The 16,995-nt window shown below is 43.3% G+C and overlaps 1 protein-coding gene across 1 annotated transcript in view; it reads right to left on the bottom strand.

Moving 5' to 3' along the window:
• The window catches only part of tsga10 (testis specific, 10), a 156,078-nt gene that overhangs the window by 69,278 nt on the left and 69,805 nt on the right, over positions 1–16,995 (bottom strand). Inside the window, exons 4-6 of the mRNA XM_070892429.1 lie at positions 9,610–9,783; positions 1,052–1,129; positions 500–651 (exon numbers count right to left, since the gene is read on the bottom strand). Coding sequence (XP_070748530.1) covers positions 500–651; positions 1,052–1,129; positions 9,610–9,783 — 404 coding nt within the window. The remainder of the gene's footprint in view (positions 1–499; positions 652–1,051; positions 1,130–9,609; positions 9,784–16,995) is intronic.

Below are 16,995 nucleotides of genomic sequence, written 5' to 3'. Positions count from 1 at the left end.
ATACCCACTGGTTGTGTGTGTGGAACTTTGTCTGTCACTAATGCACATCCTAAAATCAATGGCAGTGGGCGAGGTTCCCCACTGCTGGCGCTTATTCAGAAAATTATTCCCCGAACGTTGAAACGTTCACTAAATGGATTAGAGGCTCAACTGGTTAATGCAGTGAGTAGCTGAGTTGGACAAGTCCTGGCTATGATCTCCTAACTATGTAGAGTTAGCTGATGAGGAAGTCTTGCCTAAACCATATCACAGTCGAGTCAGAACAGATCTTGACCACAGTGCCCCATTCAAATTACTGAAGAGAGAAATTCAAGTTCTAAAATTGTTGCAGAGGTACCATGAGACTGATCACCAGTGTGTTATTCTTGGTGGTGTTTTATGCAGTACAGCGTGGGCTTTCTACAATGCAGTAGTACTTTCTTGTTAATTACAATTTAGGAAAGTCAGTTTTTATGAAAGATATCATACTCTAGCAATTTTCAAATGAAAACAATTTCACCTGATCTGGTTGTTTTCTGCTCTCTGTCTGCACAGCTCATCTTCAGTGTCAGATGACTTTCTAGCCAATATTTTGACTTCTTCCTCCAGAGAGGTTACACTATCTTTTAGACAAGTCAGCCTTGATCGATGTTCCAATCTTTCATTTTCCAACTGAGAAGAAGCAAGACAATTATGTCTGCAGTGAGATTGAGTGACAATACAACAAACGTGCTCAAAGCAGGTATAGGAGACAGAATACAAGTGACAAATACAATGGTAAATCGATTTACTACAAGACTATGATGAAAATCTTTTGTTACAATCCCTGCTAAAATGATAGGACAGCAATCAAAGACGGCTGAAGTCCTTAAGCATGAATCAGTTTACTTTGAAACATTACTTTTTGTGTTTACACAGAAACTAGATTGTATTTTTTGTTGTGGTAGAAGCAGGTTTCATTTGCATAATTTTGAATCACAGTCCAGGGGAGATCACAAACTTTAGTTTAAAATACTATATATTTTTTTAAATTCCAATTATAGCATCTTATCATAAAAAATATCAACATTACTGTGTGCATGGAAGCCTTCAGGTCTTCTATTCTTTGCTCCAGATGTGATCTCTCATTAATTGCAGTCTCTTGGGAAATCTAATGCAACATTAAGACCATTAAGTATTGATAAATTAGATCGGATATTATTTCCCTGCTCAGTGTCTGAAAAATAATAATTCAATCACAACTTGTATGTGAATTCACTAGTGCTATATTGCTTCAACCCAGAAAGACTTTAATCCTGCAAACAATCATGTCTGAAATTACATCCGGATACTAGCGGACTAACGCTTAATGTCTTCATATGAAATTATTCTCTGCTATCTTACCAGACCTGTTATCCCATTTATTATAAACAGATTAATGCCTCCATTAAAGTAACAACAAACATTCATCACCTACTATCCCATGACAATTTCAAAGCAAGAGAGAATTTAATGCTGACAATTAAACTACATCATTATGACATTAAAACATTAGGGAGGCAAAAGCAGAGTCTGAAGGTACAACATATTAATGTATTCATTCTGTCAAATGATAGGAGGAAGGTCTTTCCAGCAATTCCCTGCAGAATGTGTCCCATGTGGGAGGGTTGAGAGAAGCATTTTCTCACAAAGAGCAGGAAAAAAAAATAAGGCTAGAAATAATCTATTCACATACTGTACAAGTCATCAGTGAGGATGCCGGATTACCTGCAACTGCTACCAAATGTACTGCTCCTAAAAGGGAAATGTAGTTGTATACGTAAAATGTTTGCCTGCAACACTGAGAGCCAGTGACCCGGGATAGATTTGTGAGCCTTGTAAAATAATGTCATAGCATGTCAACCCTACACTATGCTTGTATGTCTCCATGTAGCTGAGCCCTTTCTAAATATATAAAAAATATAGTTTGCAATGTGAATTTATATCATAGACCAATCAATCATCCAGTTAAAATAAAAAGCTGGCATGAGGGACCATGAAGCTATTGTCGTAAAAACCCAGCTGGTTCACTAATATCCTTCAAGAAAGAAAACCTGCCATCCATACCCGGTCTGGCATATATATGACTCCAGCACCACACCAATGTGGCTGACTCTTACTTACACTCTGAAGTGGCCTTGCAAGCAATTCAGTTGTATCAAACCTCTACTAGAGGTTCGAGAAGGCGGCCCTTCTCAGGGCAATTAAGAATGGGCAATATAAGTCAGCCTCATCATTGCCACCCCCATCCCGAGAATGAATAAAGAAAAAAACAAGCATTATTTTATACCATTACAATACTTTACCTAAAATCAGCACCCAACCAGAGGTTGTCCAGTTTGCACACATTTTATGTTTATGATTAAAACATCTGGCTGAAATAAAGCTGTACTAGAGCTCCACCTAGTGGACTACTGATGTAAAAACAATAAAAGGTCATGTTGCAAGATCACATGATGTCAGTCCTTGTTAAGGAGCCATCTTGTAGTATGTGCTTGTTAGTGGTCTCTGTAAAAATATCACATATTGGTGACGAGGATAGGATATTTGGATTTCCTAGCTGAAATTTTTGCTGGTGGATAATCCTGTCAACTGACAGAGAGAATTTGAGAGTTTCTTCGTTTTGCAATACAGCTAAAAATCCAAGGTAAATTTCAAGCACACTTTGCTTGAAACGGCTGCGCCTATGGAAATAATAGGGCGCTTGGGTGAGTTCCATCGTCACTGAGAGACTTTTGGAGTGTATGTGGAGTGGCTAGAAATGTTTTTCACTGGGAATAGTATCGTCGAAGTCCCCAAAGATGAAAACCGTAACCGGGTGGTTTTAGAAAGGAAATGGGCTATTTTCTTGAAAGAAGCAGGCCCCGAGGTGTATGAAACCCTAAAAAATGTGCTTGTTCCCGTCAAGCTAATAGACACCCAACTGACAGAGATTCTAACAGTACTACAGTCCTGAGCCCCTTGGTTCTGCTGCAAGAAAACTGGGCATCTTGCAAAGGCGCATCGACTGAAGAGTAAACCAACTTTCATTGGTAGAAGTAGAAATCACAATAGCATTGGCAACAGGACAAGGAGGTTCTGTAGATACACATCAACAGGAGCACAAAGGCATCTAACAGCGATTCGCGAAGTATCGTCATCCAAGGAGACATTGCAGGAACCAAGACACCCAAGGAAATCGACACTGGTGCATCCATGAGCGTAGTACCGGAATCGCTATATCGCGACAAGTTGCATGATTTTCGACTGGAACAATCGAAGATAGAGCTGCGAGGCTACTCAGGAGAGTAAATCCCTGCAGTAGAAAGGTGAAATACAAGGATCAGTTTCAGAGTTTGCCTCTAATGGTGAAATGAATGTAATACAAACAGAAGGAAGGAAAGAATAGAGAACGAGAGAAAATAAGAAAAAGAGGAAAGACAAGCAGGAGTATTATTGTTTTTTAAATATTTATTTTAAATTGCACTTTTAGTGCTTAATTTTGTAGTACAGGGCTTATTACAGTAATAAAAACTACTTCTGACAGTTGAATAGTTTTATTACTGTAATATTAGGATTTCCTTTAATATCACAATGTTGAACGTTTCAGGTAAAAATGGTTGAGCTGAAAGTTTCAGGTAAAAATGGTCGAGTTGAAAACTTAGGAATAGGTCAAAATTGGTTGGGATCACTGAAGCTGGATTGGAATGAGATTTTTCATGTGGAAAACGGAAATTGCATCGAAAGATGTATCCGATGATGCATCAAGCAGTATCCGAAGGTGTTCTGTGGAACAGGCAGTCCGATCCAAGACTTCGAGGTCAGTGTCAGAGCGCAGAAGGACGCAAGACCAGTTTACTGCAAGCCACGTCCCATACCTTACGTACTCAAGGAGAAAGTTGAGCAAGAACTCAAAAGACTAGAAACTGAGAACATTATCCCTGAGGTAGATGTAAGTAATGCTGATGCTATGTCAAGGATGCCATCCCATCACACGTTACACCCAAGAGAGAAGTGTTCAATTTTTCATACATTGATGAGCTGCCAGTCACAGCTGAAGAGATTGGTAGAGCAACCAAACGTGACCCAGTTATGTCAAGGTGAATAATTACATAGCAAATGGATGGCCAAACCTAGTATCAGAGGAAGATATTCATCCGTACTTTATTCGTAGGAATGAATTGTCAGTGGATAATGATTGTATCATGTGGGGTGCAAGAGTGGTTATTCCAAATAAGTTCAGGTCCAAATTGTTAGATCTTCATGACCAGCACCTGGAAATGTGTTTGATTAAGAGTTTTGTATGCAGTTACTTATGGTGGCTAGGTTTAGATAAAGATCTAGATATAGAGTACATCGTCAGTCAGTCATCATCGTCTTAGGTGGTCCCGCGAAACGGGGATAACTTGCTTCCAAGCCAAAAAAAGGATGAGTTCACAGGTGTTTCAATGAAGGACCCAAACTACATCCTGAAGGGTGGAAGATGCCTGTGCGTCCATCTTTTTAATGTGGGGTGGCCGTTGCACACCAGCCACCACACGGGCTTGGCAGAGCCAGGTCTTGGTTCAGTGGCAAGGATTACCAAAGACAACTGGAGACCAGTTCTGCTGCACGGACCTAGTGCGCACACGTATCGCAGTGTGGGCTGGTCCGTGCTGCCCCTGGGCCCCTGGCCCCAAACTCGCGCCTTCCCGGGTCTCAATCACGTCCCTCCACAGTCTCTCACTGCTCCTTCGCCCCGACCTCGCCGCTCCTGCTGTATCTGCCCACGCTCCAATCACCAACCTGGGTCTTGATGACGTCATTCTTCACAGCCCTGCACCAGCTCGCACTGTACCTTGTAGTGGCATGCCTCCACGCTGCCCATGGCCGCCGCTCGCTGCTCCTTTTATGGCCCCGACCTGCCGCTGATGTTCCCTCGTAGGTCGAGGCCTCCACACTGCCCATGGCCGCCACTAGCCGCTCCTTTTATGGCCCCGACTTGCCGCTGATGTTCCCTTACAGATCGGGGCCTTCATCGTCAGTACCATTACAACCATGGAAATGGCCTCCCAAGGTGTGACAAAGGTTACATGTAGATTGTGCTAAGCTAGAAGTACAGCAACTGTTCATAGTGATTGTCATTCAAAGTGGGTAGTGGTGTTTCCGACGTGGAAAATAAGAAAAACACTAGACAATTTGCAAAGATGGTTTTCTTCATACGGCCTCCCAGAAGAAATTGTGTCTGATAATTTTGTTCAGAAGAATTTGCACAGTTCATGAGCAGAACTGGGGTGAAACATACCAAAGTTCCACCATACCACCCTGCTTCAAATGATGCAGCAGAGCACATAGTACAAATTGAAAACATGCCTTCATCAAGCAAATGTTGGATCTAAATCCAAGAAAACGGCAGTTGTCGTTGGATTACAAACTGGCAAATGTTCTGATTACTTATCGTAATACTCCTCATACAACTACTGGTAGAACACCAGCAGAGTTGTTTCTCAAATGACAGCCACGAACCAGGTTCTTGCTGTTAAAGCCAAACTTGGCATAGTCAGTAGCAGAAAAACAATCAAGACAGAGAGTCATGATAGAGGTAGAGTAAGAGAGAAGTGTGAAATTGAATCAGAAAGTTATAGTGAAAAACCATCACCATAAATAGTTAAAGTGGTTATCAGGAGGGGTAGTGAAGATATGTGGCCCTCGCACATATTTGGTCAAGATGTTTGATCATGGAAAGGTTAGATTTGTTCACATTAATCATATTTTACCTACAGATGTGGAAGGAGTTGAAAGTTGGAATGATTCGATTATTTCTGATGAGTCAGATAGTTTTGTTACAAGTAGAGTACCAGTAGCAGATATATTGGAAACAGGTAGACACTTGGGGGTATGACATTATAGCCATTACAGAGACATGGCTGAAAGAGGGGCAGGTTTGGCAGCTCAATATTCCTGGTTACAGGATTTTTAGACAGGACAGAGAGGGGTGTAAAAAGGGGTTAAAGAAACTATTACAGCTATGAGGAGGGATGATATGTTAGAGGGATCATCAAATGAGGCCATATGGGTCAAACTGAAAAATAAAAAAGGAGCGATCATACTGCTGAGAGTGTATTATAGACCCCCAAACAGTGGGAGGGAGATAGAAGAGCAAATATGTAGTCAAATTTCTGTGGTTCAAAAACCATAGGGCAGTAATAGTAGGGGATTTCAACTATCCTAATATTGATCGGGACAAATATAGTGTGAAGGTATAGAGGATGTGGAATCCCTAAAATGCATTCAAGAGAACTTATTTAGTCAGTATGTAACAAGCCCAACACGGGAAGGGACGGTTCTGGATTTAGTTTTCAGGAATGAAGCTTGGGCAGGTGGAAGGGGTATCAGTGGGAGATCACTTGTGCTAGTGACCATAATTCAGTCAGATTCAAGGTAGTTATGGATAATGACAAGGATAGACCAGGAATAAAAGTCCCAAATTTGGGAAAAGCTAACTTTGCTAAGTTGAGAAGTGATTTGGCCACAGGGGGCTGGAAACAGCTACTTGAAGGTAAATCAGTGTCGGAACAGTGGGAGGTATTCAAGGAGGAGATCCAGAGGGCTCAGGCCAAACATGTGCCCTTAAAGAAAAAAAAAGAGTGGAATAACAATTCTAGAGCCCCCTGGATGTCTAGAGACTTACAGGGGAGGATAAAGAAAAAAAAGGGACGCTTGTCATTTACCAACAGCTAAATACTGTAGAATCGCTGGAGGAATATAGGAAGTTCAGAGGTGAAATTATAAAGAATATTAGGAATGATAAGAGAGAGCATGAAAAATTCTTGGCAAGTAAAATCAAGGAAAACCCAAAGATGTTCCATAAATATATTAAGAGTAAGAGGATAACTAAAGAAAGGGTAGGGCTTATTAGTGACCATGAAGGTAATCTGTGGGTATGCTTCTTAATGAATGCTTTGCGTCTGTTTTCACAAAGAAATGGGGCAATATAGATACTGCTATCGAGGAGGAGGAGTGTGAAATTCTGGCCGAAATAGATATAGTGACAGAGGAGGTATTGGGGTATAGTGTAGATGAACAAAGGGACCTTGGAGTGCTTGCCCACAGATCCCTGAAAGTAGCAGGCCAGATGGATAAGGTGGTTAAGGAGGCATATGGAATGCTTGCCTTTATTGGCCGAGGCATAGAATACAAGAGCAGGTAGGTTATGCTTAAATTGTATAATACACTGGTTAGGCCACAGCTGGAATACTGGGTGCAGTTCTGGTCGCCGTATTATAGGAAGGACATGATTGCACTGGATGGGGTGCAGAGGAGATTTATGAGGATGCTGCCTGGAATGTAGAATCTTAGTTATGAGGACAGATTCGATAGGCTGGGTTTGTCCTCCTTGGAACAGAGGAGGCTGAGGGGAGACTTCATTGAGGTGTATAACATTTTGAGGGGCCTGGATATAGTGGATAGCAAGGGCGTATTTCCCTTGGTGGAGGGGTCAATTATGAGGGGGCACAGGTTTAAGGTGGTTGGTGGAAGCTTTAGAGGGGATTTGAGGGGAAGCATTTTCACAAAGGGTTGTGGGGATCTGGAACTCACTGCCTGTAAGGGTGGTGGAAGCAGAAACCCTCTCCACATTTAAAAGGTGCTTGGATGTGCACTTGAAGTGCCGTAATTGACCTACAGATGGGATTAGGCAGGATAACCTCTTGTTGGCTGGTGCAGACACGATGGTAAATACATTATGGAATCTAATACAGCCAGAGTGATCTCCTGGACTAGTTTCGATCACCTGGATGGGTCAGAGAGGAATTTTTCCAGATTTTTTTCCCCAATTGGCCTGGGTTTTTAAATCTGTTTTTTTGCCTCTCCCAAGAGATTGCATGGCTCCGGGTAAGGTGGAGTGTAAAATGATGCGATACGTGGGGTATCGCAATTGTGTGGGGCGAACTGGTTGGGCCTGATGCTCTTTACCTGTCCGCCATTGTTCATAGGTTTATATGTAGCCTTCAGGGCTGCTGACCAAGGGCCATGTGGCTCTTTGTTGGCCGGCATGGATACAATGGGCAGAAATGGCCTCCTTCTGTGCTGTTAATTTCTTTCCATGTAAAACAAGTCCAAGAGAAAGCCAGAATTTAAGTCTGAGTCCAAGTCAGGCAGACAAACAGTCTGAAGATGTAGAGAGTCAAAATGTAGATCAAACTCTCCTCAGGCTCAGCCTAGAATGTCTAAGTACTAAAACAAGATTGGAAAGTTCTGTTCAAGAACGAAAGTATCCTCTTTGAAATAGAAAACCAGTGGTTAAATTTGATTTGAAAATATGGAAAAAGTTCATATCTTTTGTTGTGTATACCATGCAAGTTATCTATAATGATTATTTTGTTATGTTTACTTCTTCAATAAGGAGGGAGAAGTGTAATAGAGCTCCACCTAGTGGACTACTGATGTAATGCAATAAATCAAGGGATTGTTAAGGAGCCATCTTGTAATGTGTGCTTGTTAGTGGTCTCTGTAAAGATATCACAACAACAATGCAGTTACTCACTAATATTTTGACTGGAATAAGTTTGAGATATTTCATTTATTCAGATTGTCCATTTTGGCTGCTGGCCCGGTCGACTGTCTCCCTGGTGGCCACCAAAGGGCCTGCAGAGTGCGCCGAGGTCCTCCCCTTTAATTGAAGGTGAGGGACATTGTAGCTGGTTAGCGCTATGCAGTGCCACTCCAAGGACGTGGAACACTGGAGACAGCGCTCCGCCACCTTTGAGGGGCGCACGTGCCGAATTCCGCACGTGACTTCCGGGCCGGGCGATAAAAGTAGATGCATTTCAAAAGTGACATAATGAAGATTGAAAGAAACTATCTTTTTGTACTTAAATCGCCGTTGACCAGTTCCACACACCCAAAATTAAAAAACCTTATTGAAAAGTTAGTACAAAAAAATGGGTATTTGCTTGTTAGGATCATTAATGTGGAAGTCATGCACAGTTAAATTAGAAAACATTCTTTTTTAAATTCCAGATGAGATCTGGCATTAGCTAAATGAATGGGACAATTTCAAAGATACACCACAGGCACAGCAGAGTCATAGGCACAGATCCATATCCACTTTTGTGGCCAGAAATAATGGGGTATGGCACATAATCTGGGGTAAAATAAAACAATAAAATAAAAGCTATGACTCGACAAAAGCAATGATAGGAAGTAACAATATAGTTTGAAAATACATGAGACCCCTCATTCTTGTCTGGCAATCTGTTCAAAGATTTGGGGTTTAAGGAGGGATAGGGAGTCATAAAACAGCAGATAGTGTTGCATCCAGCAGGAAGCAGACCATAAAGAAAATGGTACGAACAGATTTGCCTCGACCAGGTAGCGTGAACAGGCTTGGAGAAGCCATTTTCACAGTTCCTCACCAAATCCTATGCACTTGAGTGTTAGATGCAAGTCTGATGATGTACTGCCCTGTATGGGGTTTTAAAATTAATGTTTTGTAACCATAATAAGATAATTATCAGACAGATTACTGTCTCTAGCTTTTCGAATCTGTTAATAGGATAGGGAAAGAATTATCTAACACTGATTCCCTAATAACTTCAGTGACTTGTTTGGCTGAGTAGTTTGGTTTTAGGTACAAGTTGTGCTTTTCCTCACCTTTAATCGTTCCCTGAGACTGTCTCTTTCTGTGGTCATTCTCCTCAAGTCTGCAACAGCTTCATCGCGCTCACATTCCAAGCGTCGCAGAATATCTTGTGCTGTCAGACTGTTTTTTGGAGATCTTGGGGACTTGATTGCATCCCTGCGTAGTTTAGTAAGCTCTTCCTGGGCCTAGGTTATTTTATGCAATTAGCATAAAAAATATTTAAATTGTCATTTTTAAATAAAAACAATTCTTGGAAAAATATCACAGTTCTTGGCCTTAGCTATATAGGGCCCAAGTTTCCACACGATAAAAAACGGGCGCCCCTCCGAGCTGGGCGCCCGTTTTTTGCGCCTAAAACAGCGCCTAAAAAAAAACTTGCGATTCTTGAGCGTTCTGCAGCTCCTTGTCTGCCTGGCGCAGCGCCCAGGGGGGCGGAGCCTACACTCGCGCCGATTTTGTAAGTGGGAGGGGGCGGGTACTATTTAAATTAGTTTTTTTCCTGCCGGCAACGCTGCGCGTGCGCGTTGGAGCGTTCGCGCATGCTCAGTGTGAAAAAAACATTGGCACTCGGCCATTTTTGTAGTTCTTTGTAGCTGTTTAATTTTTGAATATTTTTAAAATAAAAGCACATCAGTACTTGCAGCCTTCTCACTGTCTCCTCCCCCCCCCCGCGGGTAGAACGGGCGCCTCCTCTTCCCCCCCCCCCCGCAGGAAAGAACGGGAGCCTCCTCTCTTCCCCCCCCCCCCCCCGCGGGAAGAACGGGCGCCTCCTCCCCCCCCCGCGGGAAAGAACGGGAGCCTCCTCTCCTCTCCCCCCCGCGGGAAGAACGGGCGCCTCCTCCCCCCCCCCCCCCGCGGGAAAGAACGGGAGCCTCCTCTCCTCTCCCCCCCCGCGGGAAGAACGGGCACCTCCTCTCCCCTCCCCCCGCGGGAAGAACGGGTGCCTCCTACCCCCCCCCCCCCCGCGGGAAGAACGGGCGCCTCCTTATCCGCCCCCCCACCCCGCGGGAAGAACGGGCGCCTCAGGCTGACTGCAGCATTTTCCGTGCCTGAAGCACTTTCACACAGGTAGGAAGATGGTTTATTTAATCTTTTCTTTGCTTATAAATGTTTATTCAGGTTGGATTTATTTGTATAATATTTGTAGAAGTATAAATAAGGATTTATTGTAGAATTTAATGCGTTCCCTTCCCCCCCCCTACCTCATTCTGGACGCCTAATTTGCAACCTGCGCCTGATTTTTTAATGTGTAGAACAGGTTTTTTCAGTTCTACAAAAATCTTCACTTGCGCCATTCTAACTTAGTTTGGAGTACATTTTCACTGTGGAAACTTTGAAATCAGGCGTCAGTGGCCGGGCACGCCTCCTTTTGAAGAAAAAATTCTGTTCCAAAGTAGAACTGTTCTACCTGACTAGAACTGCAGAAAAAAAATTGTGGAGAATTGCGATTTCTAAGATAGTCCGTTCTCCACCAGTTGCTCCTAAAAATCAGGCGCAAATCACGTGGAAACTTGGACCCGAAGTCTCTTCACAGGGTTACACAGGAAATAAATGTGGTTTTCTTCTAAACAGTTAGCAGATACGAGTATTTGTAACCTTACACTGAAAATTAGATATACCTTAATCATAACCATACCATCGACAACTTTTTATGTCACAATAATGACTTTGTGGCTCGCATCATAAAGTTCAAACATCTGATCAAACTGGACCATACCATCAGTCACATTAATTTCTTCATTACATCATATCTATTATACAGCCATTCCTTTACTATGGTTGTATAGTACAGGAAATCTAGCTTTACACACTTAAATTATCTCATATCAGAAAGCATATGAATATTTTCTCCTAAAAATTGTAATTAATCAATTATCTAGAATAATATTTGACAACATTTAGAAAATGACAGTACACAACTGTAGTTTAGGCTTCCTGATGAAATGAAGATGCCCATTTCAATGCTGCCATATTTGTACAGGTATATTGTCTAAGATCATGGATGGCTTCTGCTTATGATGGATCACTTATAGTTCAAATTGAGAATGAAATCAATCTGTCAACAACTTAACTTCAATCCAAGCAATACTTTGAACTTTGTGGTGAATAAGGTGGTAATCGAGGTTAACATTCTTGAAGCTTGGGAATTAACAGATTTCCCAAACAGTGCTGTACTGGTAGCTAATCCATTGCTACATGCTACAATTGTGGGTTTCTCCGTGTTTCATTTATACCCAAATTTGGACAATTCAACATTGATATTTTTTCCATCCCTCTAGGAGTCCTAAGACGTCTGTGAACTTTGCTGAGTTCCAGTGCTTTCTTTTGTGGGATGGTTCAAATTTCCACCACTGCGTAAACCAAAAGAAGAGCGGCTTAGTTACACTTTGAACTAGCATCCACACCTTCCTCATCAAAAGTAAATCCTTCAAGGCAAGTTTATTAGATCATTCCTTTATTTTGGCAGTTATACTTCCAATATGATGTGGCAATCTCCTGCATCATACTCAGCTGTGACCTTCTTTCGCAATTTGCACTTCTGAACTTCTAATATCAAATGGTACAGGGTACCACCTTTCTCTCTTTGTGGCATGCATGGGGAGAGTGCATGAAGATGTGGGAGACAAAGAGAAAAATGCAACACAAAAACAAAGACAAAGGCCTGAATTTTCCCTACCTGGGCGGGTCCAGTGCAGGCGGTGGCCCCATTGCTGGCTCCATGTCACTGCGCAAAAAGCCTTTACGTCAATAGGGCCTATTAAACCCGCCCTGCGCAGTGCCCGGCCCAATTAAATGGTGCAGGTCTGCTGACATCATCCATGGCATGTTTTCAGCTGGGATATTTAAAGGGGCCATGGCCACGTTACATTTGAAGGTTAATCTATGACAGTTCAGTCAGTGCACTACAGCATTAGGGTGCTGAAAACACTTTGGAAATAACTATACAGAGGCAGAGGGCTACAGCCAGGTTCTCCGATGACTCACTCCATATGCTTGTGGAAGGAGTCAGAGCACGCAAGGAGGTCCTCTTCCCTTCCGATGAGCGGAAAAGACCTCCCCAGGAGACAAACAGCCTGGTTAGAGATTGCAGAGGAAGTCAACAGCAGGGATGTGATCAGGAGGACCTGGGTGCAGTGCTGCAGATGTTTCAATGATCTCATTCCAACAGGAAATGTGAGCCATACTCAACTTCATCTTGCTGTGCCTCTCATCACATCCTCATAACTCTGCCTTCCCAACCCTACTCCTGCACTTCCTTACTCACACCAACATACCTTGCACGTCCACCCATCCCTCTCTCTCTATCTACATTATCACATCTCATCTGACTAACCATCCCTCACAACCTCATTGTAGTGCAATCATACCAACTAACAACACACAAGGAGGCCACTTCCGCACCCCACTCCATCATAGACTCCCTCAAAGATCTAACGCATCCATTCCTTCCACTCATTCCATCACTCTCACTCAACCTTCTCAGGAAGAGAGCACCCAAAATAAGGAGAGGGGGAGAACCAGTGGTGGCCCTCCATCATTTGCAAACCTTACAACAGCAGAGGAGGCTGCTTTAGAAATATCTGAAGTTGCCGAGCAGCTGGAGATGGGAGACGGAGAGCGGAGGATATCTCAGCAACCTTGTGACAGAATTACATGGCATACATCAGTCACTCATATGGGTCATCATGTGCGTAATGCTATCTGTACCCATTCTTCATTTGGCATATCGCACTCATCTCTTTACTCTTCCACAGGTCCATCAAGAACCCCCCACTGTTCAGGAGGAAGAGGAAGACGCCTCCAGACTTTGAGGATGCACCATCACCAGACATATGCGCACCTAGCACCAACGCAGATACGCCCACCTGGGTGGGTCCCACGTGACATAAAGTAGTATTGTTGAAGTGGATTTTTAGAAATCGCACTTAACAGAAGCATTGCTTTATGGGTAAGAATAAGTAGTCAAGACATTTTTGCTTGACAACAGCAAGCTAAAAGCAAATTTGCACACGAGCTTTGCACACAGCTAAATGCAGCTGCTAGAAACCAAAACTCAAACGGTTTAGGTAAATTAGGCCAACAAACAGTAATAGCAACTGCAGGTCAAGATGAATGTGCATCTCTATAGATAAGAGCGTCTGCTATGGTCACGAAGAATAGGTCACAGAGCCAGGTGCACCTTCGAGATGGCTGCGGAAATATGACATGCTGACTTGCGGTCAGGCCAAGGTGTGAAATGATGGAGTAACATCCCTGCTTGATTTGCAGCTAAGTGGAAAGTCCCGATATATCATTAGAGACGTTGTAAATGTCAAAAGGATATTGCAATCTGGTGATGGAACAATGACGCACTCGCTTGTGGTTTGTAAGCTTAAATACAGAACATTGAACATCAGACTTCGAGTTCAGCCAGGAACGAGTTACGGAACTCTAAGCTGAACTCCCTGATCAGCCTTTAGGTAAACCTTAATAAACTGTTTGAATCTTTTCCTTTGACAGACTAGTGTGCGGATTCAATTATTTACACATTGGAATTGCCCACGACAATTGTCACCTGGTGTCTCACCGCTCACAAGAACAGATGGTGGAGACAAGGACAGCAGTGGAGAGTCCTCACCAGAGGGCACAAGCGCTCCTAACTCTGCTCAGCTGCATGCAGACACTGAACCTCGGCGGCCATCCAGAAAGAGATCTTGGCGGTGCAGGAAGAAGTGCAGGGGGCTCTGTCCGGTTTTGTGAGCATGATGTCTGCAAATGTTCAGAGAATGGAGGACTCCATCTCCAACATGAGTACCACCATGTCGCAGGCATTGGTGACTGTAGGCTCCTCCATGGATAGGATGGCCACCTACATGGAGCAGCTAATGCGCCACTCACAGAAGCATATGTTGTCTATGGAGCATAAATGGCTATCTATGGAGAATAAATGGCAGAGGCTCATAGTCCTCCTCTCTAGGAGGGATGTCAGTGTTGACATGGGTTCTCTTCGCCCCACTGATGTGCAGCAAGATGCTCTCCAGCTCCTTGGCAGCAAGGAAGTGAGCAGGCTGCCTCTACCTCTGCTGAAGCCACAGGGCAAGCACCTCGTAGAAACACACTAAAGAGAAAGATGACATGCAAGTAGATTCACGAATCTCTCCAGCATTCCAACCGTGCCCATTGTGCATGCGAAGGTTCTTAAATTATCTCATTGCCAATTGTAATGACTCAGAGTTTGGTTACTGTAAACTCACTCAGGTGCAACCTGATCCATCTTTATTCCAGCCCGAGAGTGCCTGCGTGACAAAGACACCCAGCTTATATACAGATGACCAAGCATACATGCCACATGCGTACAGCCCAATGACCTCCGACCGCGGCGCCCTCTGGTGTCTGGTGACCCCCAAGCAGTTGCCTGCTAAGACGGCGCTCCAGCTGCACACAAAATGCAAAGAGGCAACGGATGTGAAGAAGTAACTGCAACGAGGCAACCGCAATGACAAAACTGGCATGAAGCAACTGCAGCCAAGCAACGTGCCTGAAGATGCCGAATAAGATATCATCTTTGTCTCTTAAACAAAACTTTTCTGCCACAATCTGCAAAGTACTCAGCTTAGCAAAGAGCACTGTTACAAACATGCTAATGGAAAAAATCAAGTCTCCTATCGTCAAAGATGAAACACAGATCCAGAGAAAACAGATCCATACTACGACTCAAAGATCTTGATAAAGCAGTCCATCACTGATTTAAAACAGCCAGAGAATATAACCTCATACAAAAAAGCAAAATACTGTGGATGCTGGAATCTGAAATAAAAACAGAAAATGCTGGAAATCTCAGCGGTGTCATCTGTGGAGAGAAAAACAGAGTTAACGTTTCAGGTCGACGACCCTTCGAATGTAACCTGGTCGATGTGTTACGCGCAAAGACCTAGAAGTGTGCCTGTTCGTCATGGCATCGAAAACTTCAAATGTTCAAATGGGTGTCTGGATGCTTTAAGCAGCGGCATGATTTAAAATTTAAGACAATCGTCAGCAAAAAGGGTAGTGCTGACATGGAGGTGACAACCACATAGTTGAAGGATGTTTATTCATCACTATACAGAACTATAGTCAATCGATGAAACCGGACTTTGTTATCAGTTCTTTCCCAATAATACTTTGGCCAATGCTGATGATGTCTGTGCTGACACTCAACAAATCAAACAGGGAGTTACTCCTACTAGGAGGAAACAGGGATGAAATCGATCATCTGCCTCTTTTTTCATTAGCAAAGCAGCGAATCCCAGTGTTTTAAAAATGTAAAGATGCTGCTGGTAATGTACAATAACAAAAAAGCTTGGATGACATCTGTACTGAATGGATCAGATCGCCGGAAAAAAATGCAACGTAAAGTGTTGCTTTTCATCGACAATGTCCCTACACATCCGGAAGTCAACATCTTGAAAGCAGTTACCGTGCACTTTCCCCGCCCTCCCAATGTAACAAGTGTTCTACAGTTCATGAACCAGGGTATTATTCAGTGCTTCAAATTCTGGTAAAGAATGTTCCTACTAAGGCAGATGATAGAGTGCATGGATAGCGGTAAAAATATCCAGCAAGCCATACACTTCACACGCAAAGCATGGGAGCAGGTGTCAGAAACGTGTTTTGTGAACTGCTTTAAATGTGCTGGATGATCTTCAGAAAATGGTGGTTAAATGAAGGAGATAATATGGGCTCAATTTTCCATGTTCATTTGCGGCATTTTGTTGGCGCGCGGTGTTTCTTTTGGCGTATTTACTTTTTTCAAAGTTGCGCCGGCATAACTGACTTAGTTACGATTTTTCTAGGCCTGTTTTTTTTACATTCCCTCATGTCTGCGCTGGTTTTTTCAATTGTTCGCAGTTTGGCCAACATTTTTTTTCCTTAGGTCGGCATATCTGGCCACTCCCGAAAAATCTTCTGGTGAGTTAAGAAAACCAGCGTACATTCTCAAATCTGCGCTGAAAGACGCCATTGTTTTTAAATCGAAGATTTTGGAGGGAGTCAAGAACACTGTCAGAATCAATAATAAAATTTAACTTTTTTTTTAAAACCTCGAAGTGTAAATTTGTTGAATTTCAGAAGTTCCCTCAGTGAGATTTTTTAAAACTCACTCACACGCCACCACCGAACATCTTGAAGCAGGGCTGGGGGGTCGTAGTTTTGGCCGGTAGACACAGGGGCTGGGGGCTTGGCTACAAAACAAGCTGTGGGGGGAGGAGAGAGAGAGCGAGGTGCCGATCGGAAGGCTTGGAACCCAGGGAGGGAGAGAAGTCACAAGACTCCAATTAGTTAACAGGGAGCGGGGGGCGGGAGAGGGAAAGAGAGAAGTCACATGACCTTTGGGTGTGGTCCATCCATACAGACCTGGAGAGATACAACTGAAAACCTGT

The sequence above is a fragment of the Pristiophorus japonicus genome, chromosome 10 (genome assembly GCF_044704955.1).
Source record: "Pristiophorus japonicus isolate sPriJap1 chromosome 10, sPriJap1.hap1, whole genome shotgun sequence".
Classification (NCBI taxonomy): domain Eukaryota; kingdom Metazoa; phylum Chordata; class Chondrichthyes; family Pristiophoridae; genus Pristiophorus; species Pristiophorus japonicus.
This window is presented reverse-complemented; position numbering and strand designations above follow the sequence as displayed.